We start from the raw sequence: 23,506 nt of genomic DNA, 5'->3' as shown, positions 1-23,506 counted from the left end.
GCGGTGGTTGGCTGGAGGCGGGGCCGGGCCGGGCCGTGGTTGGCTGGAGGCGAGGCGAAGCGGGGCCGGGCCGGGCGGTGGTTGGCTGGAGGCGAAGCGGGGCCGGGCCGGGCGGTGGTTGGCTGGAGGCGGAGCCGGGCCGGGCGGTGGTTGGCTGGAGGCGAGGCGAAGCGGGGCCGGGCGGTGGTTGGCTGGAGGCGGAGCCGGGCCGGGCGGTGGTTGGCTGGAGGCTGTTGCTGACGCCCCGCATGGCGCTGGCGGCCCGCCCCGAGGTGCTGGCGTTCCGGGTCCCTACGGAGAGCGGCAAGGCCCTGCTGGTCTGGGGACTAGAGGAGGGGGCGGAGGTGAGACCCAGGGTGGCGGCGCTGGACCCAGGGGACTCCCGCCCCGCCCCGCCCCGTGCACGGACTTGCCGTGGGACCCCCCCCCCCGGTCAGTGCTGGGATCGCTAATGCCCGCAGGAGGCGGGAGATCCAATCTCCGGGTTCAGGTTTTCCGGCGGCTGCACAAACCCGGACACCCGCCCCTCCTCCGAGCCCCTCCCCCTCCCGCCGCTGCTCTCCCCCACCCTCACTCATTTTCACCGGGCTGGGGGTGCAGGAGGGGGCTCTGGGCTGAGGTGTGGGGTTGAGGGGTGGGGTGGGGCTGGGGATGAGGGGTTTGGGTGCAGGAGGGGGCTCTGGGCTGAGGTGTGGGGGGTCTAGTGTGGGGTGGGGCTGGGGATGAGGGGTTTGGGTGCAGGAGGGGGCTCTGGGCTGGCACTGAGGGGTTTGGCGGGCAGGAGGGGGATCCGGATGGGCCAGGGGTGTGGGAGGAGGTAAAGGCTCTGGACTTGGGGGGTCGGTTCTGGGGTGGGTGCAGAAAAGGGTTCAGGGTGGAGGGGCTTTGGGCTTGGGCAGGAGGTTGGGTTATAGGGAGGAAGGAGGGCTCTGTCCGGGAGTGCGGGTTCTGGGATGGGGCCAGCAATTGGGGGTTTAGGATGTGGGGGGATCAGGGCATGGGTGGGGAGGGGTAAGGGCTCCAGCTGGGGGTGCAGGCCCTGGGGTGGGGCTGGGGATTAGGAGTTTAGGGCATAGGAAGATGCTCTGGGCTGGGACTGAGGGGTTTAGAGGATGGGAGAGGGATCGGGGCAGGGGGTTGGGGCTATGGGAGATGCTTATCTCAGGCAACTGCCGGAAGCAGTGGCATGTTCCCCCTCCAGCTCCTACGTGGAGGTGTGGCCAGGTGGCTCTGCGCGCTGCCCTGTCCTCAGGCGCCACCCCCACAGCTTCCGTTGTCCATGGTTCCCGGCCAATGGGATCAGCGGAGCTTGGGCGTGGGCGGCGTGTGGAGCCCTTTGGCTGCCCCTACGCTTTGGAGTTGGAGGGGGCACATGTTGCTGCTTATGGGAGCCATGGCAGGCAGGGAGCCTACCTGAGCCCCACTGCACCGCCGACCAGACTTTTAATGGGCTGGTCAGCAGTGCTGACCGGAGCCACCAGGGTCCCTTTTCGACCAGGCATTCTGGTTGAAAACCAGACACCTGGCAACCCTGTTTTTACACCAGTCTCTCAATGTTATAGGTGACAATTTCCTCAATCAAAAAGTGTTGTTGTACATGATGCAAGAGAATACATTAGACCTCGTCATGCCAGTACTGGGTTTACAATGGCTCCGGTGGCACCAGGTCCACACTTGGAAGGGGCCCAACAAAGTGTTAATCCAGCCTGGGTCACAGCCCAGCAATGCGAAGAGTCAGCAACTTCCCAGTGCCAGCTGAAACACTCAGCCGCCTGGGGGAGCGCAGTGTGCAGGTGCAACAGAGACTGGGTGTTGCAGGGTGTGCTGGGAGTTGTAGTTTGCATGCTGCTGTGTTCCGCTGGGCCCCTGGGATCTGCACTGGCAGCTGCACTACTAGTCCCAGAATTCCCCATGCCATGCTATCAGCCACCCCAGCTGAAGTGCACGGAGCGGACCAAAAAGAATCGCAAGCAAGGAAATGGTCTGGTGCAGGGCAAGGATTCCTGGCGCTAATCCCGCTGCGCCTTCCCTCCCTTTGGGGCACAGGATAGGAGCTCCTGTCTCCCCCATTCTCCTAGGGCAACGGGGAGCTGGGGGCAGCTGCGGTGCTGTGACTCCCGGGTGGTGTGCAGCCCCCCAGTGACCATGATGCCCAGAGGCACCTGGGTACTGTCTCGACCCTTCAACTTCAGGATGGGGGGTGGTTGTCCGTGGTCTCTGGGAGCAGCAGGGGTGGTGACGGCAGGGCTTGTCAATGCTGGCTGCTGCACCCCCTGTCAGTGGGAATGCCCAGAAACTGCCCCCCTGCAATCCAGGGAGGGGGGGCAGTGTGGTTTGGGGGAAAAGGGGCAGTTGTGGGGGAAGTCCAGGTGCAATATAGAAGCCAGTGGTGACTCCATGTGGGGGGTGTAGGAGAAGCAGGGTGTTAAGGTGGGAGTTGGTGTGGTGGGGGGGGGGGAAGTCAGGGTTGGCTCAGTGCGGGGGGATAGTAGAAGGGAGGGAGGTATCAGCCCTGGGGTGAAAGTGGGGCGGGGGGGCAGGCAGTAGTAGGGAGATTGAGGAGAGCCCTTCTTTGGGGGTTAGTTGTGTGGGGTGGAGGGAGAGCCCAGGTGTGAAGGTTAGTGTAGGAGCTTGAGGCTGGATTGTGGTAGCCTTTGGAGTAAAGTGTGTGTCTCTCTCTCTGTGGCTCTTTCTCCCTGCAAAAGATGGGCACCAACAATTTTCCTCCCAACACTCTGCCCCAAAGTTTTGTAAACATTATTGTACCAAAGTAGAAAATACAACTTTAAAAAAATGTATTCATGAAACATAACTTTGGGTGGTGGTGAGGGGAGATGCAGGTGTGACACCACTGACTGCTACATCCAGAATTAATATGGCTCATAAGTGTGCTAATTAAGCACTTATGTTCAGGGGCCCAAGCCGGCCCTGAGTGTTTAAACAAAAGGACAAAATTAACAACCCCCTTTCACACAAACCAAATTCAGTGGTATTCTGGGTACATTGCTGTTAGCCCAGTTTGTTCTCTATGGGCTGAGTGGAGGTCTCAATCAAGTGTGGCTTCAAATATCTTACTTTGTTTTTGAATAAATGTTTCCAACCCCATCCTGGCAATACCACATTTACTATGGCATCAATGGTGCTGTCACGCCGGGCCCACACTTGGAAGGGGCCTATCACAACCACTGGGGGGCCCACAAATATGTTTGGTGCCGGGCCCACAAAAGGTTAATCCGGCCCTGGTCATGACACATAGGAATTAATCACAGAACTAAAAATTAATAGTAACTTAGGTACAAGTGATCATGACTTGACTACATTTGTATTGTGCACATTGAATGAATGCCAGATGGGGGGCTTTAAATGGGCCAATTTCACAAAGCTGAAAACAGTTATGAGTCAGATTGTCTGGGAGGGAAGAATTTAATCAGAAAAATGTGAGTGATAATTGGGAAGTGAATTCTTTAAGAATGCTTTACTACCTGCCCTAAAAGCCACAATCAAGGAAGTAGGCCATAACTGGTTTAAAAAAAACAAGCTGGTTTAGAGGGGAAGTAAAGGCTGCTATAAAATATATAAATGGAAGAAAGGGGAAGTTGATAATAATGAATATGAATCACAAGCTAGGAGTTGTAGAAAATTAGTAGGGGAGCAAAGGGGACAGAACGAGAAATCTACGGCCAGCAGAGTTCAGGACACTGAGGAATTTTTAAAGTATATTAGGAACAAAATAATCTTAATAATGGTATTAGGCCATGACTAGATGGCAATGGTAGAATTCTCAATAGTAATAAGAAAAAGTTTTTAGGGAGGAAAAACAGATGATGGCATCGTGTCATATGATAATACTCTTCCCATTCTACTAGTATCTCAGGAGGGTGTTAAACAGCAGCTACTAATGTTAGCCATTTTTAAATAAGTCCATATAACTTGTTCCAAGAGTATGGTGTTTTTGTTATTTTTAAAGCTGGCTGATGACTTGATGGACATTTAATGTTGATTTTCAATAGTCTTGGGACACGGGGGAAGTTCCAGAAGACTGGAAGAAAGCTACTGTTGTGCTAATATTTGTAAAGGTTAAATGGAAAGACCTGGATAATTATAGGCTTGTCAATCTGAAACTGATCCTGGGCAAGATAATGGAGAGGCTGCTATGGGATTTGATTAATAAAGAATTAATGGAGGGTAATAGGATTAATACCAATCAACGTGGGTTTCTGGAAAATAGATACACCTCTACTCTGATATAACGCTGTCCTTGGGAGCCAAAAAATCTTACCGCATTACAGGTGAAACCGCGTTATATCGAACTTGCTTTGATCCACCGGAGTGCGTAGCCCCGGCCCCCCCCCGGAGCGCTGCTTTACCACATTATATCCGAATTCGTGTTATATCGGGTCGCGTTATATCGGGGTAGAAGTGTACTGTTATATTAACTTGATAACTCTCTTTTTTTTTAAATGAGATTACAAGTTTGGTTGAAGGTGTTTGACTTGGAGGTATAGTGCATTTTGATAATTTTATATCATTCTGGTTTTTAACATAAAACACTTGTGACAGGATCCCCAGGGTGCAGCCTGGAACTGTGGAACTGCTGTGCACCCTTAATTCTCTCCAGCCTGGGCTGTCTTTCACAATGCCTTGCTAGTGACCAGCAGCAAACCCCTCCAGGCACTGTGATCACTCAGCACAACAGCATGTGGCTCCCCAATCCCAGCTAGATTGCATGAATGTTCCCAGAGCCACTCATGAATCGCACAGAGAGAGGCTCCAGAGCCAAATCTCCCCAGCTCCCAGCACTGTACCTCAGGAATGTACTTTCTTGCACTGCTCAAGATGAGCAATGCAAATTTATTAATTGGTTCACCACTGCATCGATGGAAAGTGGATATACACTAGCCTTCGTACCCTGAGCAGTTTTGCTACCCACTTCATACAAACTTACTGGTAGAGATAAACAGTTAAACACATTTATTGACTACAAAAGAGAGATTTTAAGTGATATTAAGTGCTAGGCAAAAAGTCAGAGTTCGTTACCAAAATGAAATAAAATATCATGCAGTCTAAACTCTCTATCCCGGGCAACAACTAGACTAAGCAATTTTTCTCACCCCCCTGGATATTGCAGTCCTTAATATACAGGTTTGTTCCTTAAACCTGGGCCAATCTCCTCTATTGGAGTCTTGTCTGCTCCTCTCTGTCTTAGGGCACATCTTCACTAGCAACTTTAAAGCGCTGCTTTAAGCTCAGTTGCTTGCAGCGTAGATGGGGGCAGGAGAAGGACCCAGTATGTGTCCACTCTGTCTGTTTTATACCCTCAGGCCATGTTCTTGGAAAACACAAGTCCAAGCATGTCTGGGGCATTGCTCAGGGCTTGTCTACACTGGCAATTTACAGCGCTGCAACTTCCTCGCTCAGGGGTGTGAAAAAACACCCCCCTGAGCGCAGCAAGTTTCAGCGCTGTAAAGCACCAGTGTAAACAAAAAGCACTGTGCTGGGAGAGTGCTGCGCCGCGACCACACGAGGCAGCACTTTAACGTTGCTAGTGAAGACGTGCCCTAAGACAGTGAGAAGAAGACAAGACTCCAACAGAGGAGATTGGCCCAGGTTTAAGGAACAAACCTGTGTATTAAGGACTGCAATATCTTTAGCATTGCCAGTGTAGACAAGCCCTCAGTCTCCAGGCAATGTTGAGCAATTCCCCTTTTGTGGCCTCATGCAGATGAGTCATTGAATTGTTGCTCCTTTGCTGGACAATGGTGGTTGTTGGGTTATTTGAAACCCTGCCCAGCTGTTGGTTATTTTCCTTGCTGTTGCCTCTGGGGAGATATCTGGCTGATTCCCCAACTTACAGCATGTTTTAGTGACAACCATACAACACAATTCTCACAACTTCATATGCATTAATGATATGCATATATGGATAGAGAAGTGACTTTCAGCAGATCATGACCTTTCTGCTAATACCTTACAAGGCATGTTTTATATGTAAGATAACGATTATATAAAAATGAGGAATATGGGGGTTACAGGATGCTCCCGCAAGGTATAGAATGTCACAACACTCCAAATAGATTAAAAACTGGCTAACTGATAAGTCTCAATGTAATTATAAATGGGGAATCATCATTGATCAGGTGTGTTTCTAGTGGGGTCCTGCAGGGAATGGTTCTTGGCTCTTAGCTATTTAACATTATTATCAATGACCTGGAAGAAACAAAATCATCACTGATGAAAGTTTGCAGATGACACACAAGTTGGGGGAGAGGTAAATAATGACAAGAACAGGTCACTGATTCAGGGTGGTCTGGATCACTTGGTAAGCTGGGCACAATGTAAATGTATACCTATAGAAACAAAGCCTGTAGGCCATACTTACAGGATGCGGAACTCTATCCTGGGAAATAGTGACCGTGATACAGATTTAAAAATGGAGATCTCCTAGAACTGGAAGGGACCTTGATTTGGGGGCCGTGGTGGGTAATCAACTGAACACCAGCTCCCAGTGCTAATGTGATCCTTGGATGAATAAATGGGGATCTCAAGTAGGAGTAGAGAGGTTATTTCGCCTCTTTGTTTGGCGCTGGTGAGACCGCTGCTGGAATACTGTGACCAGTTTAATCACTGGTAGAATACTGTGTCCATAATTCAAAAATGATGTTGATAAATTAGAAACGGTTCAGAGAAGAACCCCCAAAAAGGTTAAAGGGTTAGAAAAAATGCCTTTTAGTGGTAGACTCAAGGAGCTCAATTTATTTAGCTTAACCACAAGAAAGTTATGGGGTGACTTGATCACAGTCTATAATTACCTGTATGGGGAACAAATAGTTGATAATGGGCTCTTCAGTCTAGCAGAGACAAGTATAACACAATCCAATGGCTGGAACTAGATAGATTCCGACTGGAGATAAGGTGTATGTTTTTAACAGTGAGGGTAATTAATCAGTGGAGCAATTTACCAAGGGTCATGGTGGATTCTCCATCTCTGGCAGTTTTTAAATCAAAGTTGGACGTTTTTCTAAAATTTCTGCTCTGGGAATTATTTTGGGATGGTTGTATGACCTGTGTTATGCAGGAGGTCAGGCTAGGTGATCACAATGGTCCCTTCTGGCCTAGGGATCTATGAATCTAACAATTCGGGACTAGGATGAGGCCTTCATGGGCGGGCAGATTATCCTACACCTGGCCACTGTGAAGCTTCTTGAACCTTCCTTTGAAGCATCTGGTGCCGGCTACTGTTGGAGACAGGATACTGGACTAGATCAGTGTTTCTCAAATGCAGCCATCGTGGCCACCAGGGGCTTTTCTTGCGGCCACAGCCTCCTGGGTGATGATTGGCATGGGTGGGGTGGGGAAGGGAAGCAGCAGCCCCTCCCTTGGGGCCTCCAGCAGAGGTTGAGCCTTGGCTGGGGAGACAAACACTAGAGCAAGCAGCAGTGAGTTCCCCATCTTCCTGGGGGTGGTGGGGTCAGGCTCCAGCCACAGGGCTTTGGGCTCCATCTCCAGCCCCAGCTCCTGCCAACATAGCTACCGCCGTTCATTGGAGATGGTTTAATTATGCCAGCAGGAGAGCTTCTCCCACCGGCATAGAGCAGCTGCACGGGAGACCTCACAGCGACAACTCGGCCGCTGTAATGTCTGTAATGTAGATAAAGCCTTAGTAGCTGGCTGGGAGGCTGTGAAAAGTGATATTAACATACAAGTATCACTTTTCACAGCAGCAACTTACTAGCCAGCAAGTCTAAAAAAAGTTGAGGGGGGGAGCGAAAGAAAATAACAAAAAGGACAAGAACATGCAAAGTACCTTATTTGTGTTTCTAGTCTGTTTAGTTCTAGTAAAGAATAGAAACAACTGCACATAATTTTTATTATTGAGTCTGCAAAAAAAAAAAAAAATTACAATGATTTGGACATGTATCTGTGCATATTTATTTAGAATTATAGAATCGTAGAATATTAGGGTTGGAAGAGACCTCAGGAGGTCACCTAGTTCAGGGGTCTCAAACACATGGCAGCCCGCAGAGTTATTTCCTGCGGCCCACCATAGGTGCCGACTCCACCAGCAACCAAGCTCCCCTCCTCCCCCACCCAGCGCGCTGTGTCTCCGCTCCTCCGCCTGCCTCCCAGCACTTAGGACTTTCCAGGTGTGAGGGGGAGGAGCGGAGACGCGGCAGGGAAGGGGTTGGAATGGGGCAGGGAGGGAGCGGAGTTGGGGCGGGGACTTTGGGGAAGGGGTTGGAATGGAGGCAGGGAAGGGGTAGGAAGAGACGGGGCAGGGGCGGGGCCTCATGGACTAGACGAGCAGTCAGAGGTATGAAGTTCAGCATGTATGATTCTTTGCTGTGAGTAGTTGGGAAGCAGGGCCGGCTGTAGGCACCAGCACTCCAAGCATGTGCTTGGGGCGGCATGCCAGCTCCTTTTTTTTTTCCTTGGGACACAAAAAGCCGGGAGCCGGCCCTGAGCAGAGGTGAGCTGCAGTGGTAGGGTACGTGGGGAGGGCCGCAGGAAGTAACCGGGGGGGGGGCAGAGGAACTGCTCCCTCCCTCCCAGCTCACCTCCACTCCACTGCCACCTGCTCCCCCGAGCCCACCGCTGCTCCGCTTCTCCCCCATCCCTCCCAGGCTTGCCTGGGACGGGAGGGAGGGGTAGGAGGGGAAATGCGCCATGCCCAGGGGAGGAGGCGGGGCTGGGGATTTGGGGAAGGGGTTGGAATGGGGCGGAGTTGGGGTGGAGCCGGGAGGGGGCACGGGACATTTTTTTTGCTTGGGGCGGCAAAAAACTTGGAGCCGGCCCTGTTGGGAAGAATGTTAAAAGTGGCAACATATTTTGTATGAATAGTTACTTTAAAAAGTTCCTGCCATTACACTATGTTGATAGACTGTTAGTGTAGATCATCATCAGTATTACTGATCACATAAGGAATAGTTACAGGTGTTTATATTTTATTAAAACCCCTCTTCACATTACAGTTTTTAAAAAGTTAATACATCGACTTTTAATAGCATACTATATTCTTCATTTTTTCTATACTTTTGTATCATTGTATGAAAAAGTTTCAGCGATGCGGCCCTCGGACCAATACACTAGTCCTTATGTGGCCCTCGTGGGGATTTGAGTTTGAGATCCCTGATCTAGTCCAACCCCCTGCTCAAAGCAGGACCAATCCCCAACTAAATCATCCCTGCCAGGGCTTTGTCAAGCCAGGCCTTAAAAACCTCTAAGGATGGAGATTCCACCACCTCCCTAGGGAACCCATTCCAGTGCTTCACCACCCTCCTAGGGAAATAGTGTTTCCTAATATGCAACCTAGACCTCCCCCACTGCAACTTGAGACCATTGCTTCTTGTTTCTGTCATCTACCACCACTGAGAACAGCCGAGCTCCATCCTCTTTGGAACCCCCCTTCAGGTAGTTGAAGGCTGCTAGCCAATTCCCCCCCCCCCCCCCGCCCTTCTCTTCTGCAGACTAAATAACCCCAGTTCCCTCAGCCTCTCCTCGTAAGTCATGTGCCCCAGCCCCCTAATTATTTTCATTGCCCTCCTAAAGTTGTTTTTCCTAAAGTTAATTAAGTATTCTATGAAAAATTGTCAGAGCGGCGACCAGCAAGAGTTGGTGGCTGCACTCTGAAGCCACCAAAAATTTCTTGTGAGAACTCCTGCACTAGATGGATGTTGGGTCTGATCCAGCCTGGCAGTTCCTATATTCCTATGTAAGGAGTCAGAGACAATATCTGTCCAAACCAAACACTCAAGTTATATTTTACCCATGTTAATTACTCAAGGGGTTTATTATTGTTAGAGGAAGAAACTGATAGTAGGAAAAATACTCGGTAATTAATAATCAAGGCTTGTAGAGAGTCCCTGTTCACAGTGCCTCTTGGCTGTTGCTCTATCTCCTTAGTACTGCTCTTTGTTTTTCTCTTTTTTCCTCAGCATTCTCTGTTTTCAGCATTTTCTGAGTTTGGGTTGCTGTATTCAGTTCGAGTTCACAGAAATGCTGCAGTCGCGGGGCCTGGGTATTATGCCCTGGTCAAGTTCTATTCAGCTAGAGATGCCAGCAGAGCCCAACGTGCGTGCAACAGGCAAAGATTATTTCAGAAATCTCCCTTAAAGGTAAGTGAATTAAAACAAGGTGGAACTTCCAGTTATTGGCTGAGAGGTTTCTAGGAATAGGGTGGTATCCTGGAGTCTCTGGGGGAAGGGACATAGGCTGGGGCCCTGAGATGTCTGCCTCAGGGCTCAGGGTGGTGCTGACGCAGGGGAACACAAGTGGCTGTAGAGTCTTCTCCATTTGAGGGGCGGGATCACGGTCCTTGAAGCCCTGTATCTCGATGGCATGTTAGGGTCTTGCTGGACCCTCATACAGATCCAGCAGTAAATCATTCCCTTTATTTCCACTCTCTTGAGGGGTAGCTGCTGGAATGCTCAGGGGCGTCTGTTACACTAACATCGCTACCACTCTCTCCTGGAATCACTGCTTCCGTTGGGTGGGGCATCATGTCTGACAACCAGGGATGGCAAGGCTGCATTTGCCACCTCCCAGAACCACTGCTGCCTCTGAGGAGGACAGGGAGTGGGGTACCATCACCCTTGTGCTCCCAGAGCTATCAACGCTGGTTCTTCAGTGGGACCCTGGAGCACTAAGAGCCTGGTCATATGGAACAGGAAGAGCAGTGCTAGTGAATACTTACAGCTCCCTGCCTACAAAGCCAGTCTCATCTAATCCATCTAGGGCTTTTCTCCTCTGGGCAGGTTTGCATTTGCACCAGACAGAAGGCCTTTCAGCAGCAAGTCCTTGCTCTGAGGAGTTACAAGTGTAAGGAATTAGCCAATTATTACCTTGGCTTCAATGGCTGGTCGAACCGGATCATTACGGTAAGAAGCCCTTCTTGTATTCTTTTGTTCCCTCCATCATCCCCCCCTTTTGTTCCCTTCCTCATCCCCTTATTCTTGATCTGGGGAGCTGATGGAGGGATTCGAAATGGGGAAGTGACTTGGTCTGATCGACGGGCAGTGAAGAGAGCCTTAGCAGCTGCATTTTGGACAAAATGTCAGACAATTACCTGGTTATTGGGTAGACCGGCCGGAAGGAGTTGCTGTACTGAGGGAGGTAATGAGTTCAGAAACTTAGCCTAGCGCTAGGGCCAGACATGGAGGTACCAGATCTTCAGACTGTGGGGAAGAGAGAAGAGCCAAGATTTGGCAATACCCTGCGTTTGACGCGAGCAGTCAAAGACAACTTGGAGATTGCAAGCCTGATTGGCAGAGAGGGTGGTGGCTGCTGGAGCTTCTTGAAATGAAATGCTTGGCCCTCAGGGTAGAAAGTTTGGACATGCCTGCTCTGGCTTCACCATAGTTATTGGGCTCAGTGTTTATATCACAGCCATCCCTTCTGGTAATAAAAATCTATTAATCTCTTTTTCCTACCATCCCTGCCAGGTCTGGTCACCAGGTCTCATCTAACGGACATCCTCTCTTACGCAGATACTTACTAGCTCCCTGGATGGACCCCATGCCATCTCTCTGGCTCCCCTCTCTCACTGCTATCCCCAATTCTTCAACCAGTTGCACTGTCCCTTGGGTACTAAAACACCGGTCTTAGCGCCACTTCCCAAGGAAACCACTCTTGAGCCTGACACGCAACAGCTCCCTTCCCTGTATCTGCAGTATCTTTTCTCAGCCACAAAGGTTCCTGTTGCCGATCACTTTGATGATTGTCTAAGTATTGATAAATGCACAGTAAAAGCTGCATCAAAATCCTTCTGTGATGGTTTGAAAATGTAAATCCCAACAGCTGCAGAATATTTCTGGGTTTGACTTGGAGAATGAGGAGCTGGGAGGGTTGCCAGAGAGGCAGTGCCTGAAATACCTATGCGTTGTGGAAGTAACACTGCCCCATCATGGGATCTGCACCAGAGGACTTGGCATTGCTGAGGCATATGTAGAAAATGGCCGAGGTACGTGTCCAGTGCAATTCGGTAACTTTGTGATTGTTCGTGTTGATCGCTTCCACTCTGCTAGACGTTCAAAGGCACTAGAATATTGCACTGCAGGGTGGGCCTGTGCACTACCAGGTTGTCCAGGTAGGTGTTCGTAATAAACGCTGTGGGTTACCAAAGCTACAGGACCAGCACTCTTCTCTCCCTTCCTCTCCTCTCTGTTTTTTATCGCTATCTCTCTCGTTTCTTTTCCTTTCACGTCTTTCTTTAGTGCTCATTGGCGCTCCATCACAGGCACTTTTCTCGAATGCATTATGTGTAAGGCTAAGTTATTGTCACGGATATTTTTAATGAAAGTCAGGGACAGATCATGGGCAATAGACAAAAATTCATGGAAGCCCGTGACCTGTCCCTGACTTTCTAAAAATATCCCTCACAAAAGGGGTAGACAGGTTCAGCACCCACTGCGGTGTGGGGAACTCTGGGGTCCCTCGGCTTGTGGGGCTGGGGGCTGCTGGGGGGGTCCACCCGCCATGGCTGGGCAGCTGCGGGGGGGTCCCCCCAATCAGTGTGGGGGCTGGCAGCTGTGGAGGCAGGGCTGGCTGGGAGCTCTGGCCCCGAGGCAGAAAATGTCACGGAGGTCAGTGGAAGTCACGGATTCTGTGACCTCCATGACATAATTGTAGTCTTAATTACGTGAAATGGGTTTGATACTCGTCCAGTTCTTAGTGGACAGAGTGTCTGCATCACACACACTAGCTGGCAGCAGGGCTCCGCACTGTCAGGTTGGCTGCTATGGGTGTTAGATGTAAACTCTTTGGGGAAGGAGTGGTGTGTCACTATATGTCTGTACGGTGCCTAATACCATAGGGCCCTGGTCAGGGTTGAGGTTTCATGGCACTTCCATGTTATAAATAATTTTAAAAGTGCTGCAGTAAACAGTCTTCCTACTTGAGTAATATGAGTTACTGGGTGAGTGTTTGCTTATCAGAAGGGATTTAACTGTGCAGTAAGCTCTTGGTAGTACTGTATGACCATCATGCTTTCAAATGTAATCTTTGAAAATAACACTCTGCTGCCTTGTTGGGTTTAGATCCCCTTGAGTTTGTCATGAAAACAGGAAATGTTCAGAAACTTGCAGTTGAGAAAGCTCTGTCGGGTGCATTTCAGAAGATACTTCTCATAGTTTTAGGTAAGGCATTTTTATACATTGATTATAAATATCTGGAGGGTTTTGTCTGAGAATAGTTGTGTTGTAGGTTTCATGATAGTGAATACTAACTATTATAAATATATTTTCTCAAAAGTGTTGCTTAGGGTTGAAAGCTTCCTTGTTTGGTCTCAGCTCAAAGTTTAAATTTGTGTGTGCGCGCAAAGTTTGCAACAAATGAGTCAGCTGAGTGGAAGGAAAATATACTTGGCATATTGTAAAGGAAAAATTAGGTATTTTTGGTATATAGCTAACTGAAACAGCCAAATGTCTAAAAACCTGGACACTTTCAAGTGCAAATCCTGCATTAATACTATATTGAGGTTGTAAATTTGAACACAAATCCAAGATTTGAAGAAGTTAAGGCTCCAATAGCAACATTAACCCAGCCCCACCAATACACATGATTTTTGACTACTGGCTAGCTTTCTGCTGTCTCTGGCCTGCAGTGTGGTAAGTTGTGTATTTTGTAACTGTTTTGCTCAGTGTTGTACCTGTTACCTGGGGCTCTCTCTTCCTTGAGCTTTAGAGTTGTTGTTACAGAACCTGGCTACTAGCCTACATAAGAATACTGGATACCTTCTCTCCTCTTGACCTGCTGCTCACGAACAGGGAAGAATTGGTAGGGGACGTAGAAGTGGGTGGCAACCTGGGCAGCAGTGACCATGAGATGGTCGAGTTCAGGATCCTGACAAAAGGAAGAAAGGAGAGCAGCAGAATATGGACTCTGGACATCAGAAAAGCAGACTTTGACTCCCTCAGGGAACTGATGGGCAGGATCTCCTGGGAGGCTAATATGAGGGGAGAAGGAGTCCAGGAGAGCTGGCTGTATTTTAAAGAAGCCTTATTGAGGGCGCAGGAACAAAACATCCCGATGTGCAGAAAGAATAGCAAATATGGCAGGCGACCAGCTTGGCTTAACAGTGAAATCTTCAGTGAGCTCAAACACAAAAAGGAAGCTTACAAGAAGTGGAAACTTGGACAGATGACTAAGGAGGCGTATAAAAAATATTGCTCGAGCATGCAGGGGTGTAATCATAGAATCATAGCGATCGGGGGAGGTCTCGGAAGACTGGAAAAAAGCTAATGTAGTGCCTATCTTTAAAAAAGGGAAGGAGGAGGATCCGGGGAACTACAGGCCAGTCAGCCTCACCTCAGTCCCTGGAAAAGTCATGGAGCAGGTCCCCAAGGAATCAATTATGAAGCACTTAGAGGAGAGGAAAGTGATCAGGAACAGTCAGCATGGATTCACCAAGGGCAAGTCATGCCTGACTAACCTAATTGCCTTCTATGAGGAGATAACTGGCTCTGTGGATGAGGGGAAAGCAGTGGACGTGTTATTCCTTGACTTTAGCAAAGCATTTGATACTGTCTCCCACAGTATTCTTGCCAGCAAGTTAAAGAAGTATGGGCTGGATGAATGGACTGTAAGGTGGATAGAAAGCTGGCTAGATCGTCGGGCTCAACGGGTAGTGATCAATGGCTCCATGTCTAGTTGGCAGCCAGTATTAAGCAGAGTGCCCCAAGGGTCGGTCCTGGGGCCGTTTTTGTTCAATATCTTCATTAATGATCTGGAGGATGGCGTGGACTGCACCCTCAGCAGGTTTGCAGATGACGCTAAACTGGGAGGAGTGGTAGATCCGCTGGAGGGTAGGGATAGGATACAGAGGGACCTAGACAAATTAGAGGATTGGGCCAAAAGAAATCTGATGAGGTTCAACAAGGACAAGTGCAGAGTCCTGCACTTAGGATGGAAGAATCCCATGCACTGCTACAGACTAGGGACCAAGCTAGGCTAGGCAGCAGTTCTGCAGAAAAGGACCTAGGGGTTACAGTGGACGAGAAGCTGGATATGAGTCAACAGTATGTCCTTGTTGCCAAGAAGGCTAACAGCATTTAGGGCTGTATAAGTAGGAGCATTGCCAACGGATCAAGAGACGTGATCATTCCCCTCTATTCGGCATTGGTGTGGCCTCATCTGGAGTACTGTGTCCAGTTTTGGGCCCCACAGTACAAGAAGGATGTGGAAAAATTGGAAAGAGTCCAGCAGAGGGCAACAAAAATTATTAGGGGGCTGGAGCACATGACTTATGAGGAGAGGCTGAGGGAACTGGGATTGTTTAGTCTGCAGAAGAGAAGAATGAGGGGGGATTTGATAGCTGCTTTCAACTACCTGAAAGGGAGTTCCAAAGAGGATGGATTTAGACTGTTCTCAGTGGTAGCAGATGACAGAACAAGGCGTAATGGTCTCAAGTTGCAGTGGGGGAAGTCTAGGTTGGATATTAGGAAAAACATTTTCACTTGGAGGGTGGTGAAGCACTGGAATGGGTTCCCTAGGGAGGTGGTGGAATCTCCATCCATAGAGGTTTTGAAGACCCGGCGTGACAAAGCCCTGGCTGGGATGATTTAGTTGGGGTTGGTCCTGCTTTGAGCAGGGGGTTGGACTAGATACCTCCTGAGGTCCCTTCCAACCCTAATCGTCTATGATTCTATGTGTTTTATTTTATCTATCTATTGCATTTATTATCTTTACCACTATTCTTGTAGTACCTGAGTCTACACTCAGAGCTAGTATTCCGAGCTCAGGGGGAAATACGCTAGCTCTCATCAAGTATAACTAGCAGTGTAGCCATGGTAGTGGCCACGGCAGCATGTGTTACATATACCCAGCAGTTTCAGGCGGATTTGTGCTAGCTGTGCTGCTGCTGCACATGCTACCAGAGCTGCGCTGCTATTGATGCTTGTGCCAGCTTGATGGGAGTTAGCACCAGTATGTCTACGGGAGCTGGGAATCACACCCCTCGCTCACGCTGCAGACATAGCCGAAGGGTATGCAAATTCATTTGCAAATTTGACACCATCAGCTCAGGATTAAACAAAGACTGTGAATGGCTAGCCAACTACAAAAACAGTTTCTCCTCCCTTGGTGTTCACACCTCAACTGCTAGCAGAGGACCTCACCCTCCCTGATGGAACTAACCTCGTTATCTCCAGACTGATTCTTGCCTGCATATTTATACCTGCCTCTGGAAATTTCCATTACATGCGTCTGACGAAGTGGGTATTCACCCACGAAAGCTTATGCTCCAATACATCTGTTAGTCTTAAAGGTGCCACAGGACTATCTGTTCCTTTTTATAGCTTAAGGGTGAAATTTTCAGACAGACTTGGGCTGCTGAGTCACTTGTGCACTCTTTAGAATTTTACTCCAAGGGCTTTGCCCAAGGTTGCAGGAACTCTGTGGCAGAGTGGGGAATCCAATCCAGGTCTCTATTCTTAAAATAACACATACAGTAACTGCACTGTCTACAGGGAGCCCAGAGAGACACCCCTGTGTCTGTGTGCTGATACAGAAAGCCTGGCGTGACTTGAGGCAAGGCGATCGAGATCACTCAGGTGGCCTGTGCTCTCCTCTTTTCTCAAGTTTGTCATTAAGGCCGGAACAAGGCCCTCTCTGTTTTGGGAGCGCCTCCATGGACATTCCTGAAGATGAATCCTTTAGTCCATGAGCATTTAACTTATCCCTGTCACAAGTTGCATGGAAGGGAAGAGGGTTTGTGGAAGGGCATTTGGACCTGACTTTTGATTAACTATTGAATTGGACTCATGCACACTATCTGAACATAGGTGCCTCATGGGTGCTGATCCGTCAATACTTTGTTTAAATGAATAACTCCTAAACTTGCATTAAACATCGATTGATTGATTTTTTGCATTTAAGAAACAAAGTCAGTTTCCAGTCTGATGATTTTGATGGAGCAGATTTGGTGTTTAATATTTTTCATGAGTAGAGGAATATGCCGCAATCTTTCCAGCAAACACTGATTCTCACTCTCAGACCCTGATAAAGCAAAGCACTTAAACGTGGGCTTAAGTTTCATGAAATCAATGGAATTTAAATATGTGCTTAAATGCTGTGCTGAATCAGAGCCTAAATTCCCACTACTGGCTTAGACTTTTAAAATGTCACTTAGGCCATGACTATCCTACAAAGCCTGTGCCGGCATCGCCCCCTAGTGTAGACGCCGTTTATGCTGACACAAGGAGTTCTGCTGCCACAGTGACACCACTTCCCCGAGTGGTGATAGCTAAGCTGACAGAAGCACTCTTCTGTTGACATAACTGCATCTACACTGAGGGTTTTGTCAACATAGTTATGGTTGGTTTGGGGGAGTGACTTTTTTCACACTCCTAGGCAATGTACTTCTAGATCAGGTCTGAAGTGGATTTCTGGAGTAAAATATCTGCTGGGTTTCCTGCTGTCAGACCTGACACTTGTGCAGAGGCAGGTAAATAGCATCCTCTTGTTTGTTTGTACCCTGCTTTCCACAGATTGTGGCTCCTCTGCTTTGCCAGTCTCTACTCGGCCTAGTTAAGTGCCTTTGGTTTTTCTGCCTGATCTGGAAAGCAGATGCTCTAGGCCAGAGTAAGGAATGGGGTACAGCGTGTACAAAGTAATTTCAAAGCCTGGCATTGTCAGACTAGTTTGTGCACAGTGTGTTCTCAAATGGGGGGCGTGAGGAGTAGCTTCATAAATCATTGGATTCCCTTCTTAGCACGTGCTCTCAGATCTCCCATATCTCCAACTCCACACAAAAGTCTAATCCCTTAAACCTAAACCTGCTCCCACTGAAGTCTGCTGGAGTCTTTCCATTGATGTTAATGGAAGCAAGATTGGGTCCTTAATCCTCAGTCCATATGTGAGAGCAGCCCCCACAGGCTCTTCTTCTTACCCTGCATGCGATGTGGCAGTTACTACGTGTTACTTGCATTACTGTGGGCAGTTTTATCTTACACAGTAAAGGTATTTGCATTCCTTAAAGGAACAAACGAGCTATAACCCCCACACCTGCCCCATGCCAACAATGAGCAGATAAAATTAGTACCTACTCCATCTCTGAACTTTCTAAATCGCCTGTCCCCATGGGATTGATGCTCCTGGCTCTCCATGCAGTTATAAAGCAGAATAATAAAGCTCAGTCCAGTCTTGAGAGAGTATGGAATCATTTTGTGGTCACTAAATCGAGTAGTAAGAAAACACCTCCTTAGTTCTCATGTTGCATGCTTGTTTCAGAGAATGGTAAGGTGGCTGTGGAGTACAACTCTGCCCAAGAGGAACCTATTGATTCCTTAACAGACGAGGAGCTGAGAGGTCTTATTCAGGTAAATAGAGGCTGTTTTGTCTTGCACTGTCCCACGACAGGCGAGCTCGGCACTCCACTACAAAGGAAGCAGAATGAGCAACAGAATATCGTCGTGCTACCTCGGCCAACAGTAGGAGGGAACGTAGACACCAACCTGCTTGGGCACATCTCCTGAGACCGGCATGTGGGAACTGATTTCCAGTTTTAGTCATACTCGAATACAAGCAGCAATCATTACAAGTCCCTTTATCATGTATCTAGTAGATCCTAAAAATGCATTTCTTCTTACCATGTCCTAGAGTATGGTTGCAATTATTCAGTATACGGATATTTTAAAACGTTATTATTTTCTTGATATCATTACACAAAATTATGTATTTTTTTAAATAGCATAGGAGACACTAGGGATGCAATGTAGAGACCATGCTCTCAGTCACATTGTAACAGACCCAGAAGTATAACTCATGACAAAGCCCAGGCCCCTGCTTCCTGTACTATTGTGTGGGAGTGACACTCTCATTAAGGTTGAAAAGGCACTTCACTTCCAAATGAGTCTTTAGAGCAGTTTTAAAATAAATTACTCTCCTTTGGGTTGAACTTCATCTACTTGTTCTGAAGCTGACAGCAAAGAGTTAACAAAGGGATCTCAGTAAACTGGGTGAATGGGTGACAACATGAAAATGATTGTTGATAAGTGCAGTGATGCACATTAGAAAAAATAATTCTAACTATACATGCAAAATGATGGGGTCTAAGTTAGCTCAAGATAGATCTTGGAGTCACTGTGGATGGTTCTCTGAAATATCCGCTCAACGTGCACGAGCAGTCAGAAAAGCTAACAATGTTAGGAACCACTAGGAAAGGGATAGATAATAGAAAATATCATAATGCAACTATATAAATCCATGGTCTACGTAAAACTTGAGTATTGCATACAGTTCTGGTCACCCCATCTCAAAAAAGATATTGGGAAAGGTGCACAAAAGGACTACAGAAATGATTAGGGGTATGGAACAGCTTCTGTACCTGAAGAAGTTAAAAAGGCTGGGAAGTGTTATTTACCCCTTCACATAATGGAAGAACTAGTGGTCACCTTATGAAATTAGTAGGCGGCCAGTTTAAAACAAACATAAGGAAGTACTCCTTCACACAACGCACCATCAACCTGCAGAACTTATTGCCAGGGAATGTGTGAAAGCCAAAAGCATAACTAGGTTGAAAAAAGAATTAAATAAGGTCAGGTCCCTCAATGGCTATTGGCCAAGATGGTTAAGGGTGCAACACGACCCCATGTCAGACCATTGGTCTGAGCCAGTATGGCTGTTCTTATGTTCTCTAAGCCCAAAGGTGATTACTTGTAAAGGGTTGACTGAAATCTGTTGATTTTGCGTTATATTAGCATAAAAATTAAATCTTTTCAATGTAAAAAAAATCATAATTCTTATGCTGGACTTAAAAACAGCTGAACTTTTAAATTCAACCCTTACATGTGGCTTGAATAAGGAATAGTCACCTTGCTTAGTATGAAAGCAGTGGGACTTGCTGTGGCTGTTCAGTTCAAAATGTTTCTCCTCTAAAGGAATGCATCGGACATGTCACAACACAGTCAGCCCGCAGCACAACTGGGCATTGCGCAGCACCCCCAGCAGTTTGGGTGGAGAAAATGTGCACATAGGCAAAGCAGTGTTTTCATAATTACGACATTCAAACAGGGTTTGTTTTAGTTCTGTATCTAATATATTTACAGTGCCAAGTGCCGTGGAATTGCCTTAGGTTATTTTTTATCCTTTTTGTTAAAGAAAAATATGGATCTCCTGCTTTGTAGAGCTATTTTGTTCTCCATTTAAATCTTCCTTTCCATTGCCCCTTCCATCTGAGTATATCAAAGGGCTTTAAAGCCCCCAGAGCTATTGGTTTACTCCGGTCAATGGAAGTTTGTGGTAAAGCCAAGCAACAAAACCTAAATCTTATCTATCCTGTGCTTTAACCACAAAATTGTCTTCCTCCCTTGGTGGCTTGTGGGATTTGAACTAATAACATCTCTCAGGGCTTGTCTTCACTGCCGGGGTAAGTCAACCTAAGTTACGCTACTCCAGCTACATGAATAACGTAGCTGGAGTCGACGTAACTTAAGTTGACTTACCCTAGTGTCTTCACTGCACTGCATCAATGGGAGCCGCTCTCCAGTTGACTCCCCTTACCCTTCTCAGAGACGTGGAGTACCAGGATCCACTGGAGAGCGCTCTGCAGTCAATTTAGTGGGTGTTCACTAGACCCACTAAATCGATACCAGCTGCATCAATTTCCCCCGTAGAGAAGACAAGCCCTCACTCTCAACGCACAAACTAGTGAGCCAGCTATTCATGATAAACTTGAAAGGGGCAGCTTGGGAGGAGAGAGATTCCTTTTGTTTCATTGGCTTGTGACGCTGGTCAGTCACAGAAATTAGCAGAGATGCCAGCTATACAGAATGGAGAGTTGATTGTTGACAGGTTCCCCATCCAATGTTCTTGCACTGACATGATTCCAGGCAGGCAGTTTTTTCCTGAAATGTGATTAAAATACAATGGTTTGTTCTGCATTTCCAGGAGATGGCAAAGAAGGTTAAAATATGGTGCTGAGTAGCAGATATACTCTTAATTTCTCTTTCCAGGTCAATGACTTGTCCTTGGAGCAGCTGAACCTTGAAGAAGAAGAAGAATTTCTGTCTGATTTCTGTTTCGATGAAGGGCACCTGCTGGAGGGGAGACAATCTAATTAGTGTGGCTTAAAGTATTCTGGGAGTTTTACAGTATTTCAAATCGTTGCTCAGGAATGAAAGCATAAGGCTGTGACATTGCACATGCTAAATATTTTAGATGCTTTATTTCTTTCTGATTATACAGTGGTGGAAATAAATGGTTCATCTATTGTTACTAAAATAAAGACAGACAAACATAGCTAAGGATCCCCTGGTTCATCCCTTCCTTCATGGGCCCTGAGAACACCAGGATTGCCTGCGTTACCTTCAGCATGGGCATAACAGCTGCAGCTCTGCATTAAGATAGATTATAATCAAATTTCATGCTGCAGGGTTTCAGCAGGTCAACCTGTGGGGGTCAGGAAGATATTTTTTCCCTCAGTGCACAGTTGGCCAGGTGTAGTCTCTGAGAGAGCAGGTGGATGCCCTGCCACAGGAAACCTTAAGTAGCTGCAGAATTTACACACACAGACACCTGTATGCTCACCTAAGAAACATTTCTTTAACTATCATGTAATCTACCAAGCCAGTCAGTTGCAAGATAAAAGCGATTTTCCTATGGGCCCTTTCCTTTTTTGGATTAACCTGCCATAGTGCCAAACAAAGGCCCTTTTTCACTTAGAAAGTGCAAGTTTTGCATTACATTGACATTAAACTGCAGCATGAGGCTTCCTGTATTAAACAAGTGAGCTTCAGAGATGCAGGTTATTTGGTGTTATAACAGATTCCCCAAATCATAGAAGTGTAAGACTGGAAGGGACCTCAAGAGGTCATCTAGTCCAGTCCCTGCACTCATGGCAGGACTAAGTATTAGCTAGACCATCCCTGACAGGTGTTTGTCTAACGTGCTCCTAACCTGCTCTTAAAAATCTCCAATGATGGAGATTCCACAACCTCCCTAGGCAATTTATTCCAGTGCTTAACCACCCTGACAGGAAATTTTTCCTAATGTCCAACCTAAACCTTCCTTGCTGCAATTTAAGCCCATTGCTTCTTGTCCTATCCTCAAAAGTTAAGGAGGACAATTTTTCACCCTCCTCCTTGTTACAACTTTTTAGGTACTTTAAAACTCATCACGTCCCCTCCTCTCAGTCCTCTCTTCTCCAGACTAGACAAACCTATTTTTTCCAATCTTTCCTCATAGGTCATGTTTTCTAGACCTTTAATCATTCTTGTTGCTCTCTGCCAGATTTTCTCCAGTGTGTCCACATATTTCCTGAAATTGTTGAGGCCTTATCAGTGCAGAGTAGAGCAGAAGAATTACTTCTCATGTCTTGCTTACAACATTCCTGCTGATACATCCTAGAGTGATGTTTGCTTTTTATGCAACAGTGGTACACTTGACTCAGTTCGCTTGTGATCCACTATGACTTCCAGATCCCTTTCTGCACAGCACTGCTTCCTAGGCAGTCATTGCCCATTTTGTATGTGTGCAGCTGATTGTTCCTTCCTAAGTGGAGCACTTTGCATTTGTCTGTATTGAATTGCATCCTATTGACTTTAGGCCATTTCTCCAGTTTGTCCAGATCATTTTGAATTTTAATCCTATCCTCCAAAGCACTTGTGTCATAACTATAAAGGGAAGGGTAACAGCCCTCCTGTGTACAATACTATAAAATCCCTCCTGGCCAGAGACTTCAAAATCCTTTTACCTGTAAAGGGTTAAGAAGCTCAGGTAACCTGACTGACACCTGACCCAAAGGACCAATAAGGGGACAAGATACTTTCAAATCTTGGTGGGGGGAAGGCTTTTGTTTGTGCTCTTTGTTTTTGGGGAGAGTTCGCTCTTGGGACTGAGAGGAGCCAGACATCAATCCAGGCTCTCCAAATCTTTCTGAACAAGTCTCTCATATTTCAAACTTGTAAGTAAACAGCCAGGCAAGGCGTGTTAGTTTTATCTTTGTTTTCTCAACTTGTAAATGTACCTTTTACTAGGGTGTTTACCTCTGTTTGCTATAACTTTGAACCCAAGGCTAGAGGGGGGGTCCTCTCGGCTCTTTAAGTTTGATTACCCTGTAAAGTTATTTTCCATCCTGATTTTACAGAGATGATTTTTATCTTTTTCTTTAATTAAAAGCCTTCTTTTTAAGAACCTGATTGATTTTTCCTTGTTTTTAGATCCAAGGGGGTTGGTTCTTGATCCACCAGGAGTTGGTGGGAGAGAGGAGGGGGGATGGTTAATTTCTCCTTGTTTTAAGATCCAAGAGGTTTGGATCGGTATTCACCAGGGAATTGGTGAAGAGTCTCCCAAGGCTACCCAGGGAAGGGAATTAGCACATTGGGAATGGTGGCAGCGGACCAGATCTAAGCTGGTAGTTAAGCTTAGAAGTTTTCATGCAGGCCCCCACATCTGTACCCTAAAGTTCAGAGTGGGGAAGGAGACTTGACAACTTGCAACCCCTCCCAGTTTGGTATTGTCCACAGACTTTATAAATATATTCTCTATGCCCTTATCCAAATAATTGATGAAGATA

General features: G+C 47.2%; 1 protein-coding gene across 5 annotated transcripts; it reads left to right on the top strand.

Annotated features, from left to right (window-relative positions):
* The first annotated feature begins 224 nt into the window (after nucleotides 1-224).
* On the top strand, nucleotides 225-23,129 carry RDM1 (RAD52 motif containing 1). 5 transcript variants are annotated; one of them, XM_054014148.1, is made up of 7 exons: nucleotides 225-344; nucleotides 9,933-10,112; nucleotides 10,752-10,874; nucleotides 11,794-11,956; nucleotides 13,032-13,130; nucleotides 18,223-18,311; nucleotides 20,946-23,129. In XM_054014148.1, the coding sequence occupies exons 1-7, from the start codon at nucleotides 249-251 to the stop codon at nucleotides 21,051-21,053; spliced, it is 858 nt and encodes a 285-aa protein (XP_053870123.1). In that variant the 5' UTR covers nucleotides 225-248; the 3' UTR covers nucleotides 21,054-23,129. The 5 variants fall into 5 exon arrangements, with proteins under 5 accessions (XP_053870123.1, XP_053870125.1, XP_053870124.1 ...); XM_054014152.1 differs by lacking the exon at nucleotides 225-344 and adding an exon at nucleotides 1,710-1,793; XM_054014150.1 differs by lacking the exons at nucleotides 11,794-11,956; nucleotides 13,032-13,130 and having other exon boundaries at nucleotides 20,946-21,033.
* Nucleotides 23,130-23,506: the final 377 nt, after the last annotated feature.

Source organism: Malaclemys terrapin, chromosome 25, assembly GCF_027887155.1.
Source record: "Malaclemys terrapin pileata isolate rMalTer1 chromosome 25, rMalTer1.hap1, whole genome shotgun sequence".
NCBI lineage: Eukaryota > Metazoa > Chordata > Testudines > Emydidae > Malaclemys > Malaclemys terrapin.
This window is presented reverse-complemented; position numbering and strand designations above follow the sequence as displayed.